The sequence below is a fragment of the Pelodiscus sinensis genome, chromosome 19 (genome assembly GCF_049634645.1).
Source record: "Pelodiscus sinensis isolate JC-2024 chromosome 19, ASM4963464v1, whole genome shotgun sequence".
Classification (NCBI taxonomy): domain Eukaryota; kingdom Metazoa; phylum Chordata; order Testudines; family Trionychidae; genus Pelodiscus; species Pelodiscus sinensis.
The window spans coordinates 23,603,629-23,624,645 of NC_134729.1; the positions used below are offsets into that span (position 1 = coordinate 23,603,629).

The following is a 21,017-nucleotide window of genomic DNA, read 5'->3' on the forward strand; positions in this document are numbered from 1 at the left end:
GGGGGCCCGGGTAGCAATGAGGAGTATGGGGAGATGCAGGAAATCAGGTTGGGGGGAGATCATGGGACTGAGGAAAGATGTGAAGGGGAGATACAATTTTACTTTGCAGAAGCTGCACTTTCTTTTACTCCCCACCTCTTTGCCTCCTTCCACAACTAGCTATTTGGCTGCATTCTCACCCTTTCACCTTTTCTGCATTACTGCCCCAACCCCCTCCCGCCCCCAAACTCCCTCATACCCCCACACTCTCCTGCCACTAAACTCCTTTCCAGACCCTGTACCCCACCTCCCACCCAGCTCCTGCATCCCTATACCACTCGCTGGCAGTCCTGTCCCGCACACTGAGCCCCTCATTTTTGTTCCCACCCCAGAGCCTATGGGGATCCACAAAATCCATTAACTCTGGAACCCCAGAAAAGTAAAATTGGCCTATGGGAAACCCTGAACCTCCGTCCTCCCTGCTCCTTAATACATTTAAAAGGCTGAAGCACAGTGGGGAGGGACAGGGTACAAGCTGGGAATCACCTGTTCCGGCTCACACCTGGTTCCCTCCACTGCGCTTGTGCTTTTTAAATGTATTAAGAGCCAGCAAACTCTTAATACATTTAAAAAGCACAAGCACAGCGGGGGGGGGGGGGGGGGGGAAGAAAAGGAGAGGGGACCGGGTGCAAGGTGGTTTCTGGCTCATGCTCGGTTCCCCGCTATGCTTCTGCCTCCCCTGGCCCCTCCTTGCAGAGATGGGGAAGAAAACAGGCTTTTAAGCCAGCTCCCCCTAGAATTGGCTCCTGCTTCCCCATACTTGCTGCCTCCCTCTGAAAGAGGCAGCAAGTGGGGGCGGGGAGCGACTACTTGCATATATCCCTACTAAATACCTGCTAAATCAAAGGCTGAGGGCACCCCCCTCGACCATGGTACTGTCCACAGTTGCAAGCAGTAGGGAAGTTGACGGGAGAGTTTCTCCTGTCGACCTCCTGCTGTGGGCCTGCCCCAGAAAAATCAATGTAAAATAGGGCAATTCCAGCTACGCAATTGTCGATTTTTTTGTTTACATTGATTTTTTCCCACCAGTGTGGACCTGTCCCAAGGCCGGGTGTTATTCTAAATGATCTGTTCTAGGAATTACGCAGGGGCAGTTCTCCAGCCTGTGTTAGATAGGAGTTCAGACAAGATCAGAGGTTCTCAGACTGAGAGATGCGGAATTTATTTGGGTGTGTGCGAGAGAAGCAGGGCCGTCCTTAGGATTTATGCTGCCCTATGCAGTACAACTGATGGCAGCTGGGGGTTGGATGATTTTTTAGAGATGTGATTTTATAATCTTCAGCAAAACATTAATGAAATATTTTAAAAGCAATTTTTAAACAGAGATCCTGCAGACTAGCACAATAAATTCAGAAACTGACCGTATATACCTGGGGCTGGCAAATGCCTGTGAAGTGACTTCATTACAACGTGAATGGCTCCTGCACAGGTTCTGTGGATCTGGCAGGCTTTTTACTTTGACATTAACTAGATATTCTTTGGAGGAAGTCAAGCCAGGGGACAGAGATAGGAAGAGGTGGGTGGACATTAAGACCCAGTGGTGCCCAAAATTTTCAGGCACCCTAAAAAGCTATGCAGGCTGCTAATGGGCAAAGCCCTAGAGAGAAGCTTTGGGGGGGGTACCCCTCACTGCACACATCTTATTCACAGCAATGAATAATTAGCAAAACTGATTCCTCCAGAGCTCTCAGGCCCTCATGTGTCACTGCGCAGCTCACTCTAGATGGAGCTGTGCATTTTGCTGGATTTCTGTTAAGCCTGCATAGTAAAGTTGTTGCTATCTGAACGTGAATCGGTTTGCTACAGTGCAGTGTGCACATCGAATTGTTTGCACAGACCACGATCACAGTTTTGCTCTTATTACAATAGAGTGTTGGCTCATTCAAGCAACAGGAAAAAAACCCCACAACTCAAGTGAAAAAACAAAGAAGTCAAAACTGATTCAAGTGAAGCACTGGCTAGATCTATCTACTTGTGTGGTGGGAGGGGTGGTGGTGTAAACTACTACGGATACTAAAAAGGGGACCAGGCTTAAATAACTTTGAGAACCATGAGACTGGACGGTCATAGTGGTCCTTTCTGGCTCTGGCATCTACAAATGAGAAACGTGCTCCTGGGCCATTCAGCAAAAGGATCTTACAGGTTACCCAAGGGAATACTTTGCAACGGATCCAAACAGCCTTATGGACTAGAAAGTCCTTTGCCATGCCACGAGGCTACTGAGAACTCCTAAACCTGTCCCTAAAGATATAGAACTAGCTGTAGAACCAGTGCTCTTACCAGAACTACCCACACATCCCAGGCTCCCACGTCACTGCTACACCATTTCCTCTTGCAAGCTGCACCCGATCCAGCCAGTGTTCACTCGGCCAGTGCTTATACCATTCCCCATGAATGATTCGCAAGCCTGTCTTGTCTGACCCAAGCATCTCATGCATCTCCTCCCCAAAAGCGGGTTCGTTCCAGTTAGCAGGTTGGCTTTGTTTTTTGTTGTTGCGGTTTGAGATTTCTGGGACTAATAAATAACCACCCAGCAGGCAGGAAACATCTGGAGGCATCAAAAGCCACAGAACGACGACCACGGACCCTGCCTCTCCACTTCCCCCAGAGCAGGCTTCAAATGAAAGAAGAGTCCATAGACACATCCCTTACAATGGGGACTGCTAAAAGAGAATGAAAGGGAAACAAATGGTCTAGAGGTGGAAGCAAAGGCCAGAAGGGGCCCAATGGAGCACAGGGGAGGGGGTTACTGGAGGAGGATGGACCTGGGTAAGGAAAGGCAGCTAGGGCTCAGCCTGTCATACAGGGGCGCAGCCTCACTTCATCAAACAATACCTTCTCTCCTGGGTCCCTGGATGGCAGGGATCAGATTTTAGAGAAAAACAATGAAGCCTTCCTGAGCTGCCCATAAACCTCCAGAGCAGGGAGTTTCCATGGCTCAGGAGAGAGCAGACAGAGGGTATGTCTACACTACCCCGCTAGTTCGAACTAGCGGGGTAATGTATGCATACCGCACTTGCTAATGAAGCCCGGGATTTGAATTTCCCGGGCTTCATTAGCATAAGCGGGGAGCCGCCATTTTTAAATCCCCGCTGCTTCGAACCCCGTGTAGCGCGGCTACACGGGGCTCGAACTAGGTAGTTCGGAATAGGCACCCTAGTCCGAACTACCTAGTTCGAGCCCCGTGTAGCCGCGCTACACGGGGTTCGAAGCAGCGGGGATTTAAAAATGGCGGCTCCCCGCTTATGCTAATGAAGCCCGGGAAATTCAAATCCCGGGCTTCATTAGCAAGTGCGGTATGCATACATTACCCTCCTAGTTCGAACTAGGAGGGTAGTGTAGACATACCCTGAGACAGAAAGGCCACCTGAAGCATATGGGAGCATGAGGGGCTTGAGAGGGTGTCCCAGTGCAGCCTCCTCCGCGCAGCGACAGCTGTCCTCACACTCGCTGGCACAGCTGCTGCTCCGCACTCTTGCCACGGGGAGGCAACTGAGGAGACATACTACTACAAGTGCTGGGGACCGGAGCCATGAAGCCGCGAGCTTCTCCCACCCCCCGGGGCAAACAGAGCCACTCCCAGCAAGCTGCCTTTGGTCGAATACCCTGAGGGACGAGAGGTGCACACTGAGGGCTGCTGCCCAGAATCAGGGATGCTTTTAAGAGCAGGCAAAGTTGGGCATTTGCGACTCAACCCCGCTGCTCATACGGCAACCTCCTCCCCCAGGGAGCAGGCATCCTTCACCCTGCCAGCGCCCCGTCACCGATGGGGTGCGCTTTACCTCGGAGAACTGTGAGCTTGGCATGGATGGTGATCTCCCCGTGAACGTTCTGGGCGACGCACTCGTAGACGTTCTCGTCCCTGGGAGTCCGGAGGGGCTGGATCCTCAGGACAGCTCCTGCACTCTCATCAAATTCAATGGTCTGAGGCAGAAAGGGAGAAAGAAGGATTGAGTAGAAGCCCGGACCCTGGGCATGCTCAGCCCTGCCCACACGGAGGGCAGCTGTACACGTTGGTCCAACTGCAACAGCTTCCCCGTCCTGCCTCCTTTACTCCCCCATCATTTCTGCCCTTTCCCCCCTTAGCACCTGCCCAATGCACATGGAACACAGTGACAGTAGGCTCTGCACCAAGTTCTATGACCATAGGATTGAATTGCACCTGACCCTCCCCACTTCCCGAAAGTTTCCTCACTAGCCAAAAGACCTGGAATGCCAGGGAAATGGCCATGCTTTGCAGGAACGGGCAAGTGGAGATGTAAAAACAAAATAAAAGATTCTATCCCCCCTCATCTGCCCAAAGAGCAGACACCTGAATGTCCCTCCCAAACCACAGCTGGCAGGCTAGAGGCCAATGTGAGTGTGTGCGGGGGGCGGGGGGGGTCAAGCTTAAGAGTGTCAAAATACAGCTTCTGCCCTTTCCATGCCCCACCACACACTCTTATTTATTTATTAGATATAAATTAGGTCTAGCCATCAATGCCAATAATGCTGCAGTTAATCTTAAAAAAAGAAAATGGGTTGAGATGGGGAGGTGTATTTAAAGAGCTGACCTAGCTGGAGAAACATCATATTAAAAGGGCCAGTCGGGCCTGCATTTCTTGGTAGATAGGAAGGAGCAATTTTATCCTTTTTTTTAAAAAAAAGAAACAAATTAGCCTGTTCTACTCTCATGTAGCTTAAGCCTCCTGAGAACTGAGAACTGACAACTCACTCTGCAACTAACCCTCTGCTTCCTCCCCACCCCCTCCACACTTTTATTGACACCTTAGGGCATTTGTGAAACAAGGCTGCTTTACACTTGTTTCATGCACACACTAGAGTTTACACATCAAACAGCAATGTGACAATGACAGCTCATAGAGACACGCCTAAGCCAGTGTTTCTCAACCTTTTTTTTATAAAGTACCCCTTTTTTTTTAAAAAAAAATTATAAGTACCCTCAGTACCTACAGTTTTCAGACACCCAACATTTTTTTCTACCATTGCAACACATTTGTTTAAACAACTTAATCGTAGACAGAAAGGCAATGAAATTTTTGGGTGTAAAAAGTACAAAAATAATAAAGCGCTGTAAAACTTAAAACAAATATTTAGTTTTCTCCAAATTTCAGTTGTGTTGACGTACCCCACTCCTCATCTTCTCTCAAGTACTCCTAAGGGTACTCATACCACTGGCTGAGAAACACTGACCTAACTGAGCTAGCTGGTTTCAGTCACGTGGGGGCTAATTGTACAAATATATCCTAGGGTGGCAGGTGGGCTTGTACAGACCATGCGGCCTCAGCTTTGCTACTTTTGTTATCTGACCGAGCTAGCTCAGGTATGGCTACATTAGCTGCAGTCACACATCTGACCACAGCCGTGTGGACACACACAGTCACAGGTTGTCTCTTACCTCAAATCTCTGTGAGTTCACTTTCTTCCCCTTCTTGTTCCAGGTGACCCGGGGCTTGGGATCTCCAGTTGCCTGGCATACAAAGGATGCCACGCCTCCTGACACGCCGATTTGGTCCACTGGTTTTTTAATGAACTCAAGGGAACCTTTTAAAAAAAAACAATGGTAGAGATGCTCTTATAAGTAGCAGCCGTAGTTAATTGCCTGTAATATCACAGCCCCCTTCCTCCCAACATCCCAAACCAAAATGAAGCCACCACTGGTGCTGGAGTTTCATTAGCCCTGTTTCAGATATGGAGGAAACCAAAGCACAAAGAGATGAAGACCTCGATCTTGGAAATAAATATCTGTGCTTATGCAGAGTTTCACTGACCTCAAAGAAACTCTGCACATATACAAACACATGACTCAAAGGAGGGATCAGGACAAAAGTCACTAGCGGAGCTCGGGAGTTACCATGGAGTCTATGAAGCACTAGTTTCCAAGGAAATATCTGGGAAATATCTGGGAGCTGTTTCTGTGTTCCATGCCCGCATTGCCCTCTTTCTAGTGACTTACAAGATAGAACTCCAATATCCTGTGAAACTTTACACCAGGAGTGGGGAACCTCAGCCCTGGGGGTCGGATTCAGCCCCCAGCTTGCCTGGATCCAGACCCCAAGGCTCAAGGCTCCCCTCCTAGAATTGGGGATCCCACGCTGGCACTTCAGCCCCCCCCCCCCAGCCACCCAACAACATCTACTAGCTGGGGCCCCCCTAGGCTCTAGTGAAGGGAATGTGGGAATTGTCTTTCTCCTCAGTCAGGAGGAGTAAGGAGGAGATTCTCACTTGTGCGCAGCCCCTGACTGATTCTTCTGTGGGTCAGCAACACCCGACCCAAAAAAGGTTCCCCACCCCTGCTTTCCTCTGACTTGATAGTATATCTCTATATCAGTGGTTCTCAAACTTTTCTGGCTCACAGCCCACCCCGTGGACCACCAGCTAACCACCCATAATGTCAAAATGAGTGTTGGAGGGTGGGAGGGTGCAGGGTCTGGCTGGGAGGTTGGGTGCATGAGCAGGCTGAGGGTGGCGAGTGACTGCATGTAGGAGCAGGCTGGAGTTGAGGGGGATCTAGGAAGGAGGGTGGGAGGGTGCAGGTGTGGGCTGAGGGTGGGAGGTGCAGGAGCAGGGTAGAAATGCAGGGTTCTTGGTGCTCCAACTTCATGGGGAGGAGGCCACTGTGGGGGATGTTGAGCCACAAGCCTGTGGCCCACCTGGAGGATGGCCACGGACCACTTTGAGAACGACTGCTCTATATACAATGCTATAATTGGTGGGGGGCACAAAGCCCCTGGAATGGGGAGAGAGGGCACACAGAGGTGAATAAAGAGAATCTAAATGGACATGGGAGAAAAAAGGGAGAAACAGGGAGTTCACCCAGAATCCCTGGCATAGGTGGTGAATGGAGGGAACTGCTATGGAGGGAATGGGGGGGAGACAGAGACCTTGCCATAGAGATGGAGAATGTTGGACAATGATATGGGAGGGGCTGCACAGCATGTGTCAGGAGGAATGAGGGGGGGATTCAGAGCCTCTGAACTGGGGGATTACAATGGACAAGAAGCTGGATAGTCATCACTAGTGTGCCCTTGATATCAAGAAGGCTAACAGCATATTGGGCGGCAGTAGTAGAAGCATTGCCAGCAGATCAGGGAACATGATTATTCCCCCTCTATTCAGCACTGGTGAGGCTGTATCTGAAGTACTGCACCCAGTTTTGGGCCCTCCACTACAGAAAGGATGTGGACAAATTGGAGAGAGTCCAGCGGAGGGCAACAAAAATGAAGGGGCTGGAGCAATGACTTATGAGCAGAGGTTGAGGGAGCTGGGCTTATTTAGGCTGCAGAAGAGAAGAGAGAGGGGGGAAAGCAGCCTTCAACTACCTGAAGGGGGGTTCCAAAGAGGATGGAGAGAGGCTGTTCTCAGTGGTGACAGATGGCAGAATGAGGAGCGATGGTCTCAAGTTGCAGTGGGGGAAGTCCAGGTTGTAAATTAGGAAAAACCTATTTCACAAGGAGGGTGTGAAGCACTGGAATGGGTTTCCTAGGGAGGGGGTGGAATCTCCTTCCATCCTAAAGGTTTTAAGCCACAGCTTGAGAAAACCCTGGTTAGGATGATTTAATTGGGATTGGTCTTGCTTTGGGCAGGGGGTTGGACTAGATGATCTCCTGAGGTCTCTTCCAACCGTAGGATTCTATGATAAGGGAGGGGATGGGGGCGAGGTGCAGGGAATCCCTGAAAAAGAAGAGGATGGGAAGATGCCCCCAGGGAGCTTTGAGGGAATGGAGAGATGCAAGGAGCCCCTGGTGCGTGAAACACGTTTAGCCTACAGAAGCTATGAAGTGTGAGACCCATTTGTGTGCACACGCGCACCTATGTATGTGTATATTTTATACACACACACATCCCCACATGTTGGAAAAGCGAGCTGACAATGTAGCGCAACAAAGCAAATTCATCACCACTTGAAACAATCAAGTTGTCAAAACCCAACACGCAGCCAAAGCTTGTAGACTGCTCCTGCAGTTTTCCCCCAAGAGATGCTACAGTCTTTTAAACCCCAAACCAGGGGATCTGCACAGCTTGGAGAGGAATCCAAAAGCCCCTCAATTGCCTATCACATCCAGCTGCTCAGAGACACAGGGCTGCCTGAAAAAACATACATACAAACAAAACCTTCACAGCTGCAGGCTGTGTTTTATCCAGCAGGGACTGACATTCCCGCCTTCAGCAGTCATTCCCTAGCCAGTGACTCCCCTCCTAGCCTCACATCCTTGAAAAGCACCTCTGGAGGAAGAAGGAGAGAGGAAGATTGGGCAAGCATTACAAAAAAGGAAAGAATCGAAGAGCTTCTTGGTGGGAGGAGGCTAGAAAAGAGGAAGCCTTCCTTCTATGTCCATTCCATCTCTAACCTTCTCTCCCAGCAGTTTCCTCTAGCCTAGTTAGCTTAAAATTTACTGAAATATTTAAATCACAAGGCCACAGCTGTGTTCAAATAAAATCACCCAGATCATAAAGCTGCCGTCTGTTATTCTTGTGGAAGTAGACCACACGACTGTGAAATGTGCAGATTTATATGTACATATTCAGGCTTTATAAAGCAAGATGCAGACAGCCAAGAAAAAAAAAGAGAGAATGAAAGAAAGAGCTTCAGAAGAGGACAAATGGTAGCCCAGGAAAAGTCCCAAGTGAATTGCAGTGATCTAAAGAGAAGAGGAAGCATCCTCTTCCCAGTCCCGTCTCCTTGCTGGGCAACTGGTATATAAATAAAAGTGTGTGTGACGGAATCAAGTGTTTGTTTCCAAGCTGGAGGTAAATACAATTTGTTGGAGCTGCTTATGTCCTGCTGAACAGTGTGTGCACAAGTATTAGATTTATAAATATCTAAATCTATATTTAGAGGTCACAGAGTTGCTTTTGCACAGTTATAGCTGAAGCTTGTCAAAGTCTTGCTAGAAACCCCTGCATTCAGGAATTTGTCATTTGCTTGTAAAAATCTGCTCTGGGCTAACACTAAAATGCATCGTCTCTACCCAAGGAGTTATCTTCTTCCTCCCCCTGAGTTAAAAACTGAAGAGTCCACACAGATCAAGGGCTTCTTAAAGGCATTAAAGTCACATACCAGTCTTAGAAGAATCAGATTCTTTACTAAAATTAAAAATTGAGCCTGTGACTAATCATCCATAAAATCAACAATTATTTTAGAAGGCAAGGTGGTTCAGTTATTAGAGCAAGCTACCGGGAGCTAGGAATCTCAGGGCATGTCTACACTAGGAAATTATTTCAAAACAACTAAATTAGAAATAACAACTCCCGAAATAACTATTTTAAAATAAGCTGATTCCCCAAGGAAAGCAGGAACACAGATTTCAAAATAACCAGCCCGTTATTTCGAAATAATGGGGCCTGGTAGTGTGGATGCTCCACTTATTATTTTGAAATAAGGGGAGTTATTTCAAAATCACTCCCTAGTATAGACTAGGGCTCAGGTTCTACTTCTGGCTCTGGACAGGTAGTATTATCTCATGGTTACAACAAGAGACTGAGAAATTGGAATCCTAGGTTCTGTTTCTGGCTCTATCATTGTCTCGTTGTATGATCATAAGCAAATCACTTAATCTGTGCCTCAGTTATCCCCCTCTGTAATTTGGGAACAGATACCTGCCTTGCCTGGTTGTTGTTCTACTAAACTGCATATGAAGCATTCCCTTCCAATGGAAAGGGCTACAAAACTATTAACTTTCATTTGCCAGCTTAGGGGGTAGAGAGAAAATCAATTACTGTTTCTAAAACTGGGTTCCTCATCTCCAGCCTCTACCTGTGACCTCTGCTAACCACAGCATCCATGCTGGTCACCAACATGCCACCCACCAATTCCAACCAAGCACATGGAAGTATTCTCCGCCAGGTGTGTGGATTTGACTAGGGTTTGTCGGAATTATGCAAGTGGCCCTTTTCTGCCTCAGTCTCTGTTTCCCAACAGGTTATTTGCCTAGGGAGGTTGTAGAATCTCCATCACTGGAGATATTCAAGAGCAGATTGGACAGACACCTATCAAGGATGGTCAGACGGTACTAGGTCCTGCCATGACGGCAGGGGAATGGACTCAATGACTTCAAGGTCTCTTCCAGGTCTAGTGTTCCACGGTTCTAGTTGTGTGAAGCAGAGATGAGACTGCCACAGAATTCCCAATATGCCGCACCAGAGAGGCACAGAATCTAGCATCTTTGGTGCAGAATTCAGAACCAGTTTGTATCAGGATATGCAAGGCTTTGGTTAGAATTGTTGATACAGTGTGTAAATGGCCCTGGCAACTTTCCTAACAGGTGCAATAATATGAAAATAAAAAAAACATTAGTACAAGCAACCAGAGGGTCTATGTATTTCTACTGACATTCCAGGACTGAAGTGTCTTGATATTTTTAAGTCATTCTGAGATTCCATTTTTCACCCTGACATCACTGTCCTATTGAGTAGATATTACACCATTTCACCAATCCTCCCAGATGGAAACATGAAGGTTATGCCCTCACTGACCTGGTCCTGGAAAGCTATAGTGAATCTTACTCACAGTCTGATGCTCCTTCAGAGCAGGGCACAAAAGGATTTTACTTTTTCCCGCCTTCTGTGGTTTAAAAAAAAACAAAAAAACTTGCCTCTTTCTGGGAGAGCCTGAATCAAACAGGAGGGAGAAGATGCTTGGATTCAAAGGACCTTCCTGTTAGGAGAGGCTGCCTGTGTAGAGCCCTGCAAATCCGCAGATATTCGCAGGTATCTGCATCAGTGGATGTAGATATCTGAAGCTCATTTTTGTAGATATGGATGCAGATACAAATGTAGTATCTCCCACCCTGCAAATTTGCAGATATCTGGTTTATGTCCATGGATATTCGCATCTCTGGATGTCAATGTGGACATCAGAGGCTCATTTTTGCGGTCACAGATGCAGATACAAATTTTGTATCTGAGCAGGGCTCTGTGCCTGTGGGGTTTGCGTATGCAAAGACACCTGCTGTGCACCTGCAATATTTTTTTTGTACTTCTTAATGAAAACCTATCAACCTAAACAGAACCTTCCATTCCAACAAGAGCCGGCCCACAACCCACTCACTTCCCAAAAGAAACAGCCAGGGGCAAACGACACACTGGATGTTGACAGCAGACAGCAACAGAACCTTTCTTTCCTGCTCTGATTGTGTTCAGGTGGAGGCAAATGGTTTGCATCCTCCCACTCCTTTGGAACGAAATGTCATCTCTTTAACCCTGCCCCCCACCCTGCCCTCAAGCATGTTCTGTTCTTGCTGCTAGACTCAGCATTGCTGCCATGGCCAACAAAGTCCAGGTGCCTGGCAAGGACATTCTTCCCATCACCAGCATGTTGACATTCTCTCTGCCTGGCTATACCTGCTCTAGGTCTTCAGGCCCTTGTTCACAAGGGAGATGACCCCACATGTTTGAGCTTGTGTAAGGGCCTTTGGGAACAAGCTCACAGTGAATGGGTTTGGAATCTTTAGCCCAAGCACAAGTGGGCATTTTGCTGGAGGGGCAGGACAAGATGTCACTTCTGATGGCCTTAAGAGAATTAAGTGACTTGATGATGGAAGCACCACCAAGTTCTCTCCCCTTGCTGCATTCTTTCACAAAAAAGCCAAAGCTCTCAGGATTATTCTAGGAGGGGTGGGTGAGATTCTGTGGCCTGCACTGCAGGGGGTCAGACTAGATGATCATAATGGTCCCTTCTGACTTTAAAGTCTATGAGTCTATGAGATGGACTTTTGCAAAGCCTTTGCAAGAACAAGCCACCTCCTTATGACACAATCAAGACATAGGCATGGGAAGTAGGAGTGTGGGGAGCTGCAGCACCCCCAGGTTTTGTACTCGGCTTCCCTACACCCAGGGGCCAGTCCTGCTGCTGACTAGCTGGCGGCTCTGCCCGCTCCATGTCCCAGCCTCCAGGTGGGCCCCTCTGGGGTCCCACCAGTATTGCCACCCTGTGGAGTTCCACCATCCACTGTCTCTGGGGGACAGGCTACCAGTCCTGGAGACTCTGCTGCCACTTGGGGCTCTGCTCCTGGCTTCAGCGCCGGACTCCACAGCCGCCTCCAGTTGTGGCTAGGTTGCCAACTCTGCTGGACTGGATACTGTTTGTAACAATGGCGTCTGGTCTGGAATAGTTGGCAAGCTAAGGTGTGACCCAGTCTGAGGCAGTGAGAAGCGTGAACAGGTGTGTATGTGTATGGGGGGGTGTCAGCTCAGCACCCCCATCAATTCCAGTGCCACTGAAGCAAGCTAAGAGAGTCTAAGGAACTTTGCAGCAAAGAAGGGCTGGGAAAGCTATTTAAACCCATAAGTCTGAGTACTTCACAGGAGGTGCTGCCATGAGGCATAGAAAACGATGAACAAGGGAAGAGGGCGGGTCACCTTATGCACATCTGAAACATCAGAATCTGAAGAGCAAGTGAGAGAGATTGAAACACGGTTAAATAAAGCAGGTGCAGTTAACATATCTGAACTGGCAGCTGAGGGAACAGAATTTAGTCACACCATCAAATCTTCACTCTCTTCTCTCCTGTCAAACCTGGTCTCCAGACGGACACAGCTATCCACTGATAGCCCTGCAGTTGGGATCTTGAAAGAGGACAAGAGAATTTAGCTCCAGAGTGCTGAGTCTTTTGTTTATAAATATAATGGATGCATTGCCATGTTTCCTCCTCGTTGTCTCACCAACATGCTCCAGTCATGAGCTTGTGGGACATGCATCAAGGGCTGAGAGGGGAAGTTTGGTTGCTTCCACTCTGCAGAGACAGCCAACAGAAGTGCCAGCCTGTGATGAGGGTTTTCTGGGTTGTTAGCATCTACCTTGCTCACTAGGGGTACGTCTAAACTACATGGCTCTGTCGATGGAGCCATGTAGATTTGTTGTTTTGGCAAAAGCAAATGAAGCCGCGATTTAAATGATCGCGGCTTCATTTACATTTACATGGCTGCTGCGCTAAGCCGACAAACAGCTGATCAGCTGTTTGTTGGCTCAGCGCGCTAGTCTGGACGCTCCCCTGCCGACATCAAAGCCCTTTGTCGGCAACCCCGGTAAACCTCATCCCATGCCGAATAACTACTGCCGAGTTCTGTCGATGGCGGTAAATCTCATTCTACAAGGAATAACGCCTTTTGTCGACAGAGATCTGTTGACAGAAGGCATTATTGCATCTATACTGTCCTTTGCGTCTACACTCTGATGTCGACAAAGTGGCTTGCTTTGTCCACAGACAGAACTGGATACAGTCTAGATGCTCTTTGTCGATAGAAGCTTTGTCGACAGAATCTGTTGACAAAGCCTCTGTCAACAAAAGCCTGTAGTCTAGACATACCCTACCATGCAACAGTGGCACTGGGTTAAGTGTAGACCTGCCTTTCAGACTAGACTGATTCTCAAAGAAAACCATGCCAACCTTTCATATCAATTCTTTGAGACACTCCTGCTGACCTAGGCTAAAACTCCCTTAGCACTGGGTTATTTAGAAAGATGACAGTTTGGGAGATGAATAGAGGAGTTGGAAGACAGAAAATAATAGCACTCATTCGCTCTCCTATCTACACTACACTAGCAACATTTTGCACCTGCCCAGACCAGAACCTGCCCTACACTGAGGGGCTGTGTCTCACTGGGCCACTTATTCCGGAAAAGCAGCTGCTTTTCCGGAATAAGCTATGAGCTGTCTACACTGGCCCCTTGAATTTCCAGAAAAGCAGTGACGATTTACTGTAAGAAATCAGCTGCTTTTCCGGAAAAACTATGCTGCTCCCACTCGGGCAAAAGTCCTTTTTCTGGAAAACTGTTCCGGAAAAGGGCCAGTGTAGACAGCACAGTAGTCTTTTCCGCAAAAAAGCCCCGAATGCGAAAATGACGATCGGGGCTTTTTTCCGGAAAAGTGTGTCTACATTGGCCACGGACGCTTTTCCGGAAAAAGGGCTTTTCCGGAAAAGCTTCCTGCCAATGTAGACGCTCTTTTTCCGGAAATACTTATAACGGAAAACTGTTCCGTTTTAAGCATTTCCGGAAAAAGGTGCCAGTGTAGACACAGCCAGGATGTTTGAGAGTACGGCCGCACGGAAACAGGTCTGGCCAGCAACAGAAGCTGAGGAGGGGACCCATTTCATCTCGCAATTCCCCACCTCACAACCACCAATTCCATGGCTAAAGGACAGGAGAGAGATAGGAGATTTATCCTCCCCTGGAGTGAACTATCCCCCCAAACCATTATGGATGTCTTGTATGGAGAGTCCTCTTTGGGGGAAGGGGGAACAGGACCTGAGACTCTTTTCTGATAGTTGTATCCACTATCCCTTCCCTGATGCTGGAAGAGAGGCCCCCCCCTCCACCCACACAGCCCCTGCTGGATGAGCTTTATCTCAAGGGCAGAGCCCAAGGAAGAGGCTGGAACTAGCAGGAAAACAGAAGCAACAGGGAGATCTGGACTGCTCCGTCGCTATAGTAACCGGCCCAGTCTTTTCTCTTTACACAGGCCTGGCTTATTTTCTCTCCTCCCCAAGTGCAAAGCAGGGGGAGTGCGAATCTTTCTAGTGCTGCTGAGGAGAGGACTGTACCCCCGCCCCCCCCGCTGCCAGCTCCCTGCATCCAGCAAAAACCCCCAACGACACTAAGGGCTGCCCACAGGGAGAGAGGAACTTGAAGGCAGATGTGCCGGGCAGGCCCCTGGGCTGGCAAACTCACTCTGGACACACTACTCTACCCTTTTCCAGCTCCTTCGGGTGCCTTCCCTTGTGTCTCACTGCCCTGGTACTGGGCTGAGGCGGAGAGGCACCGACCGGCTGGGAAAGAGAAGAGGGTAGCACAGACAGTCTAAGATGGCTACTAGCCCAAAGCAGGGAGAGCTGGGCAGGGACTTTTCAAAACACCCCTCTCTGTGTTGTTGCTGTTTCCTATCCCCATGGCTTTCTTGTCTCTCCCCCAGCCCTGAGGTGAGATGGGCAGCTCCAGCTGGCTGTAGGCTGGAGAATTCATCTTTACATGGAGCTGTCAGCTCCCTCCCTGCCCCTCCGCCTCCAGAAAAGTGCAGGAACAATGGACAACAAGTCAAGACAAACAATTTATCCTTTCAGCTGGCCTCAGGGCAGAGAGCAGCATGAGCCTGGCTGAAAGGGGCCCCTCGCCCACAGCAGCGAAAAAATCAAGGGAAACAAAAGAAAGCCAGTCACAAAATGTATATTTTAAAAGGTTTTGCTTTCACTTTCCAGGCCCCCGCCCTCCCCCTGGGTCTCTGCAGTCAGCATTGTCACAGAGGCCTACGCTCCAATCATGCTGACCCAAGGAGCCTGCACATGGGGACACCAGATTTCAACTCCTACCCATGCTAGTAAAAGAACACTCAATTATCCCTCAGCATGAAGAACTGAGAGCGAGAGAGACTAGACTGTACCAGAGACAGCCTGGGAGGAAAGCCAAGAGCGCTCAGGAAAGAATAGACAAAGCACCCCGTGAGTAGCTAGGGCATAGCCAATTGATCAAAAAAAAGTCTTCCGTCAGTTGAAGTACTTAAAATAACTTGGGGTGTTACCCACAGACCCCACTTCTCTGGCACCACCGGTCAGTTGTGCCTGCAAACAGATAACAGAGAAGGAAATTTCCACATGGTTTTCTTGTATAGGTTGCTATACAAAGTACAAGTCTCTATTAGAAAAAGGGGTCAAAATGAGTTGAGATGTGTCTGTCTTCCTCCTTACTGCGGACACACTGAGCAGGTCCAAGTGTACACTGGACTTCGCCCAGAATACCTCAGCCGACTCCAGTGGGGGTTAAAGATGCTGGAATACTAGGGAAAAGGTGACACAGAAGTACAGAACTATGTAGCACTTTAAAGACTAACAAGATGGTTTATTAGGTGGTGAGCTTTCGTGGGCCAGACCCAGCTCATCACCTAATAAACCATCTTGTTAGTCTTTAAAGTGCTACATAGTCCTGTATTTTGTTTCAGCTACACCAGACTAACACGGCTGCATCTCTATCACTATTCTACATGGATTTCCTGGCTCTGTCAATCTCCCTATCAGTTCCCAACTATAAAATAGAAAAAATCTGTCATTTTTCCCACCCTTTGCATGCCTTGCCTGTTGGACTCTAAGGCTACGTCTATACTGCAGCCTTCTTCCACAAAAGCTTATGCAAATAAAGTGCGGAGCAGAATATCACCACGCTTCATTTGCATAATTAATTAGTAGATGATTTGCACAAAAAGGAGCTGTGTAGATGGCTCCTTTTTGCGCAGAAACTCCCTCTTGTGCAAGAGGCGTTTCTCATTTTTTCAGGAAGAATGGCTCAAGAGGGGGGTTTTGTGCAAGAAGGAGCCGTCTATACCAGGGGTTCCCAAAATTTTGACACGAGGACCAGTAAATCCATTCACGAGCTTTTGGAAGACCTGTAGCATTCATTTGCATATTTGCATATTCATTAAGCAAATGATGAATATTCAAATAAGTTGTTTCTGGTCCTCCCAAAGCCTCCAGTGCCAGCTTTAGCAAAGCTTTTGATACAGTCACTCACAATATTCTTGCCAGCAAATTAAGGGAGATTGGATAAATGGGCGGTAAGATGGATAGAAATCTAGCTAGACCAGGGTTTCCCAAACTTTTTACATTAGTTGGAACCCGTTTTTTTTTCAGTACTATTTTTTGCAGCCCAAAAATATAAATGCATATAAAAAGAAGAATTAAAAATGAATAAATTTTCAGTGTTTCACCTGCCTGCATCCTCCACCTAGCCTGGGCCAGCCTGGGGGACTTCAGGAGGCGAGAGCAGGAGCAGACTGGGGGTAGGGTATCTGGCTAGGAGGGAGGGTGCAAGGAGGGATAGGGTTGCTAGGTGTCCAGTTTTGTATTAGACAGTCCGGTATTTGAGGGTTCTGTCCGGGAAACAAATTGAGAAAATACCGGACATATAAAATGTCCGGTATTTTCTAATTAGGTAAGTTTTATTATTAGTAGGTGTATCAGTCCGTAGCTGCGAACTGCCTGGCTGGTAGATATGCTCATGGTGCGTGAGTGTGTCTACCAGCCTGGCAGTTCGCAACTACTCAGTGGAGGGTATGGGGAGGGGGCAAAATGGAATCCCCGGGTCCGGACTCACTCGTGTGCCTGGGTCTGCATGTGCCCAGGTCAGGCCTGCTTCCCGCCAGCTGAATCACTCCTCCCCCTCCCCGCTTCTCCTCCCAATCTCCCCCGTCCAGCCCCACTGTCCCCATCCAGCCCTGCTTCCCGAGGCTGGTTCTCCAGTCCTCCTCCTCCCGATCTCCCCTGGCCAGAAGCCCCTGCCTCCCAGCCAGCCCTGCTTCCGCTGCCTGCCCATCCCCCCCGATCTCCGCCGGATAGCCCCACTGCCCCAAACTGCTTCTGCCGCCTGCCTGCACCCTTCCCCCCCCCCCGATCTCCGCCGGACAGCCCTGCTGCCCCCAACCCTGCTTCCCAGCGGCTGGTTTCCCCCTCACACACACCTCCTCCCAACCCGTCCCGCCCCGCTCCCCTCCCAGCAGCCACGCTGAGGCCCGGTATTTTTTTCCCGCGGCCCAGTACTGGGCCACGGCCCATAGTTTGAGAAACGCTGGTCTACACAGCTCCTTTTTGTGCAAAAGCCTCTTGCGCAAAAACGGCTGCTAATTAATTATGCAAATGAAGCGCGGCAATATTCTGCTTTGCGCTTTATTTGCATAAGCTTTTGGAAGAAGGCTGCAGTACAGACGTAGCCTAAGTGTACGTCTTAACTGCAGAGCTTTTTCGGGATACAGAAAAAGCTCTGCCGCGTCCAAAGAACATGTCTACTTTTCCAAAAAAATAATGTCGGAAAAGCAGACGCATTTTGTTGGCTTCCCTGTAAAACTCGCTTCAGGAGGAAAAAGGGATGTTTTTTTCCCGACATTTGGGCCTGTGTAGATGGGCCACAGGTCGGAAAAGCCTCTTTTGAAAGAGAAGCAGAAAAAGATACGCAAATTGCAAACCACGTATCTTTTTCTGACTTTTCCCTGCAGTGTGTACACAGCCTAAGCTCTTTGAGGCAGGGACTCTCTCTCACAATGAGTCTTCACAGCATCCAGCACAAGGGGGCACTAATCATCTCTAGACCCAGACATGCAACCATGATGCAAAAAATAATGAACAACAGTCAACTTGAATCCCTAGTGCTAGCAACGTGGGCACTCTCACCACATTTAAACCACTTCACAAAAACAGAAGGAAGTTCTGGCATCTTCCAATATCCCCTGTGATGGAGCATCTCCCTTGACAAGCTGGTGCTTTTTCACTGCAAGCTTGATAAGAAAGGAGCCAGGCTGAATCAGGAGAAGTTCACTCCAGTCTGCTGAGAAGTAAAAACATGTTCTTTTCCCTTTGTTCTTTTTGGGTTGAAAACTTCTGCTGATTTAGTGAAACTCTCTCCATTTTCACAGCTGCCGACAGTTTTATGATTAGAAAAAGGAGCTTCGCCACCCTCCCAGTAACTAGATCGTTGTGCGGCAGCTTTAATCTCCACTTTTAAAATGTCTCTCAGAGAGTGTGAGATCCAGGTGCCACTAAATATTGTATGGATGTTTCCTTACTTAGGCAGTGGCACCAACATATTGTTTTGGGGAGGGTGGTGGCTAGAGGGAGAAAGGGCAGACAGAGCTGAAGTGCTAGGGCAGAAAGACAAGGGAAGGTAACATGGTGGGGGCGGGGAGAGAAGAACTATGCCCTGGGTCTACACTAGGGAGTTATTTAGAAATAATTCCCCTTATTTCAAAATAACAAGTGGAGCATACACACAGTATCACGCCTGTTATTTCTAAATAAGGGGCAGGTTATTTCAAAATAATAACTCCTGCTTTCCACAAGGCATAACACTTATTTCAAAATAGTTATTTCAAAATAGTAATAGTGTGGATGCTCTACTGCTGCTACTTTGAAATAACTACTCCCCAGCGTCATTCAAAGTAATTACTCCCCGCTGCTTTCTGGGGCTCTAAGTTGAGGTAGCGTGTCCACATTGAGGGAGCCTGCCTCGGACTAATTTCAAGGCTTCCCTGTGAACATGCTATTTCAAAATAATTTCTTCATGTAGACACACCCTATATGGGAAGGTAGACAGGAGTTGGGTAAAAACAAGAGAAAGAAGTTAGAGAAGTGAAGGGTGAGGATAGAGGATGAGAGAGAAAACAGGAGGCTAGTGGGCAGTGTTCTCTATAAGCTGAGAGTGGATACCCAGAAGAGAGTCAACTGCTGCCTAGCCAATTAGCAGAGCACCCACAACCAGAAGCATGTGCTTCTACTGGTGGTGCAGATCTGCACATGCCTTGGTGTACATAAAATTATTCTGCACATGACTGGAAAACATTAGGCGGGAACATTGCTAACAGGGGGTATGTCTACACTACAAAGTTAGTTCGAACTAACGGATGTTAGTTCGAACTAACTTTCATAGGCGCTACACTAGCGCTCCGCTAGTTCGAATTTAGTTCACTAGCGCGCTTAGTTCGAACTAGGAAAACCTCATTTTACAAGGATTAAGCCTAGTTCGAACTAGCTAGTTTGAATTAAGGGGTGTGTAGCCCCTTAATTCGAACTAGTGGGAGGCTAGCCCTCCCCAGCTTTCCCTGGTGGCCACTCTGGCCAACACCAGGGAAACTCGTCTGCCCCCCTACCGGCCCTGGACCCCTTAAAGGGGCACGGGCTAGCTACGGTGCCCGTGCCAGGTGCAAGCCTGCCAGCACCCAGCCAGCAGACCCTGCACCTGGCACAGATTGAGCCACCCACCCGATGCCCCCCAGCCCTCCCCCTCTTCCCGGGACCAGGCTGGCGGCTCCCGGGAGCTTGCCCGGGACTGCAAGAGGCTGGCCCCCGTCTGGGCTAGTGCGGACATCGTGGACCTCGTCCACGACCTCCGCACTAGGCACAGGAAAGTGGCCGGCTAGGGCAGGAGAGCTGCCAGCCTGGCCACCCAGGAGCAGGTGTGCATGAAAATCAAGGTGATCCACTGAGACCCCCGACCCTGAGCCCTGAGCTTACAATGGCCGTACTGGGTCAGACCAAAGGTCCATCTAGCCCAGTAGCCTGTCTGCCAACAGCGGCCAACCCTAGGGACCCTGGAGGGGATGGACCGAAGACAGTGACCAAGCCATTTGTCTCGTGCCATCCCTCTCCAGCCTTCCACAAACCTTGGGCAGGGACACCACTCCTACCCCCTGGCTAATAGCACTCCATGGACCCAACCTCCATGACTTGATCTCACTTCCCTTTAAACTCTGTTCTAGTTCTAGCCTTCACAGCCTCCTGCAGCAAAGAGTTCCACAGGTTGACTCTTTGCTTTGTGAAGAACAACTTTCTGTTACTAGTTTGAAGCCTGCTACCCATTCCTTTCCTTTGGTGTCCTCTAGTCCTTCTTTATGGGAACTAATGAAGAACTTTTCTGGATGCACCCTCTCCACCCAACTCCTGCTTTTAGAGACCTCTATCCTGTCCCCCCTCCGTCTCCTCTTTTCTAAGCTGAAAAGTCCCAGTCTCTTTAGCCTCTCTTCATATGGGACCTGTTCCCAACCCCTGATCATTTTAGTTGCCCTCCCCTCTCCCACTCTCTCTCTTCCCCTCTCCCACTTCCTTTTCCCAGTCTCCCCCAGTTTTGTTCAATAAAGACAGATTCCATTTTTGAACACAATTGTCCTTTATTTTGTACATCAAGAAGAGGGGCTAGGGAAGGGTAAGTGGAAGGAGGTGAGGGAGGAATGGGGTATGTGCCCCCGATGGGGAGGACTGGGCTGGCTCTGCAGGCTTCTGGGGTTGGAAGCTCTCCTGCAGCACCTCAATTACCCCCTCTCCCCAGATGGCAGCCTGCGGCAAGTGCAGCCTGTCCGATGGCCGAGTGCTGTGATGTGCCCAGTGTGGGTACTCCGGGCAATCCAAGCCAGCACTGCTTTGCAAGCGGGGCACCCCTGAGAACTGTCTGTCCGGGGTGGGGGTCGGGACCCTTTAAGCACAGCCTTCGGCTAGCCTGAGACAGCATC

At 49.0% G+C, this 21,017-nt stretch overlaps 1 protein-coding gene across 17 annotated transcripts in view; it reads right to left on the reverse strand.

The window, feature by feature from the left end:
• PTPRS (protein tyrosine phosphatase receptor type S) overlaps positions 1–21,017 on the reverse strand; it is a 279,600-nt gene that overhangs the window by 110,892 nt on the left and 147,691 nt on the right. For all 17 annotated transcript variants that reach the window (XM_075903072.1, XM_075903067.1, XM_075903074.1 and 14 more), the window contains 2 exons: positions 5,438–5,583; positions 3,822–3,963 (listed from right to left, as the gene is read on the reverse strand). In XM_075903072.1, coding sequence (XP_075759187.1) covers positions 3,822–3,963; positions 5,438–5,583 — 288 coding nt within the window. The remainder of the gene's footprint in view (positions 1–3,821; positions 3,964–5,437; positions 5,584–21,017) is intronic.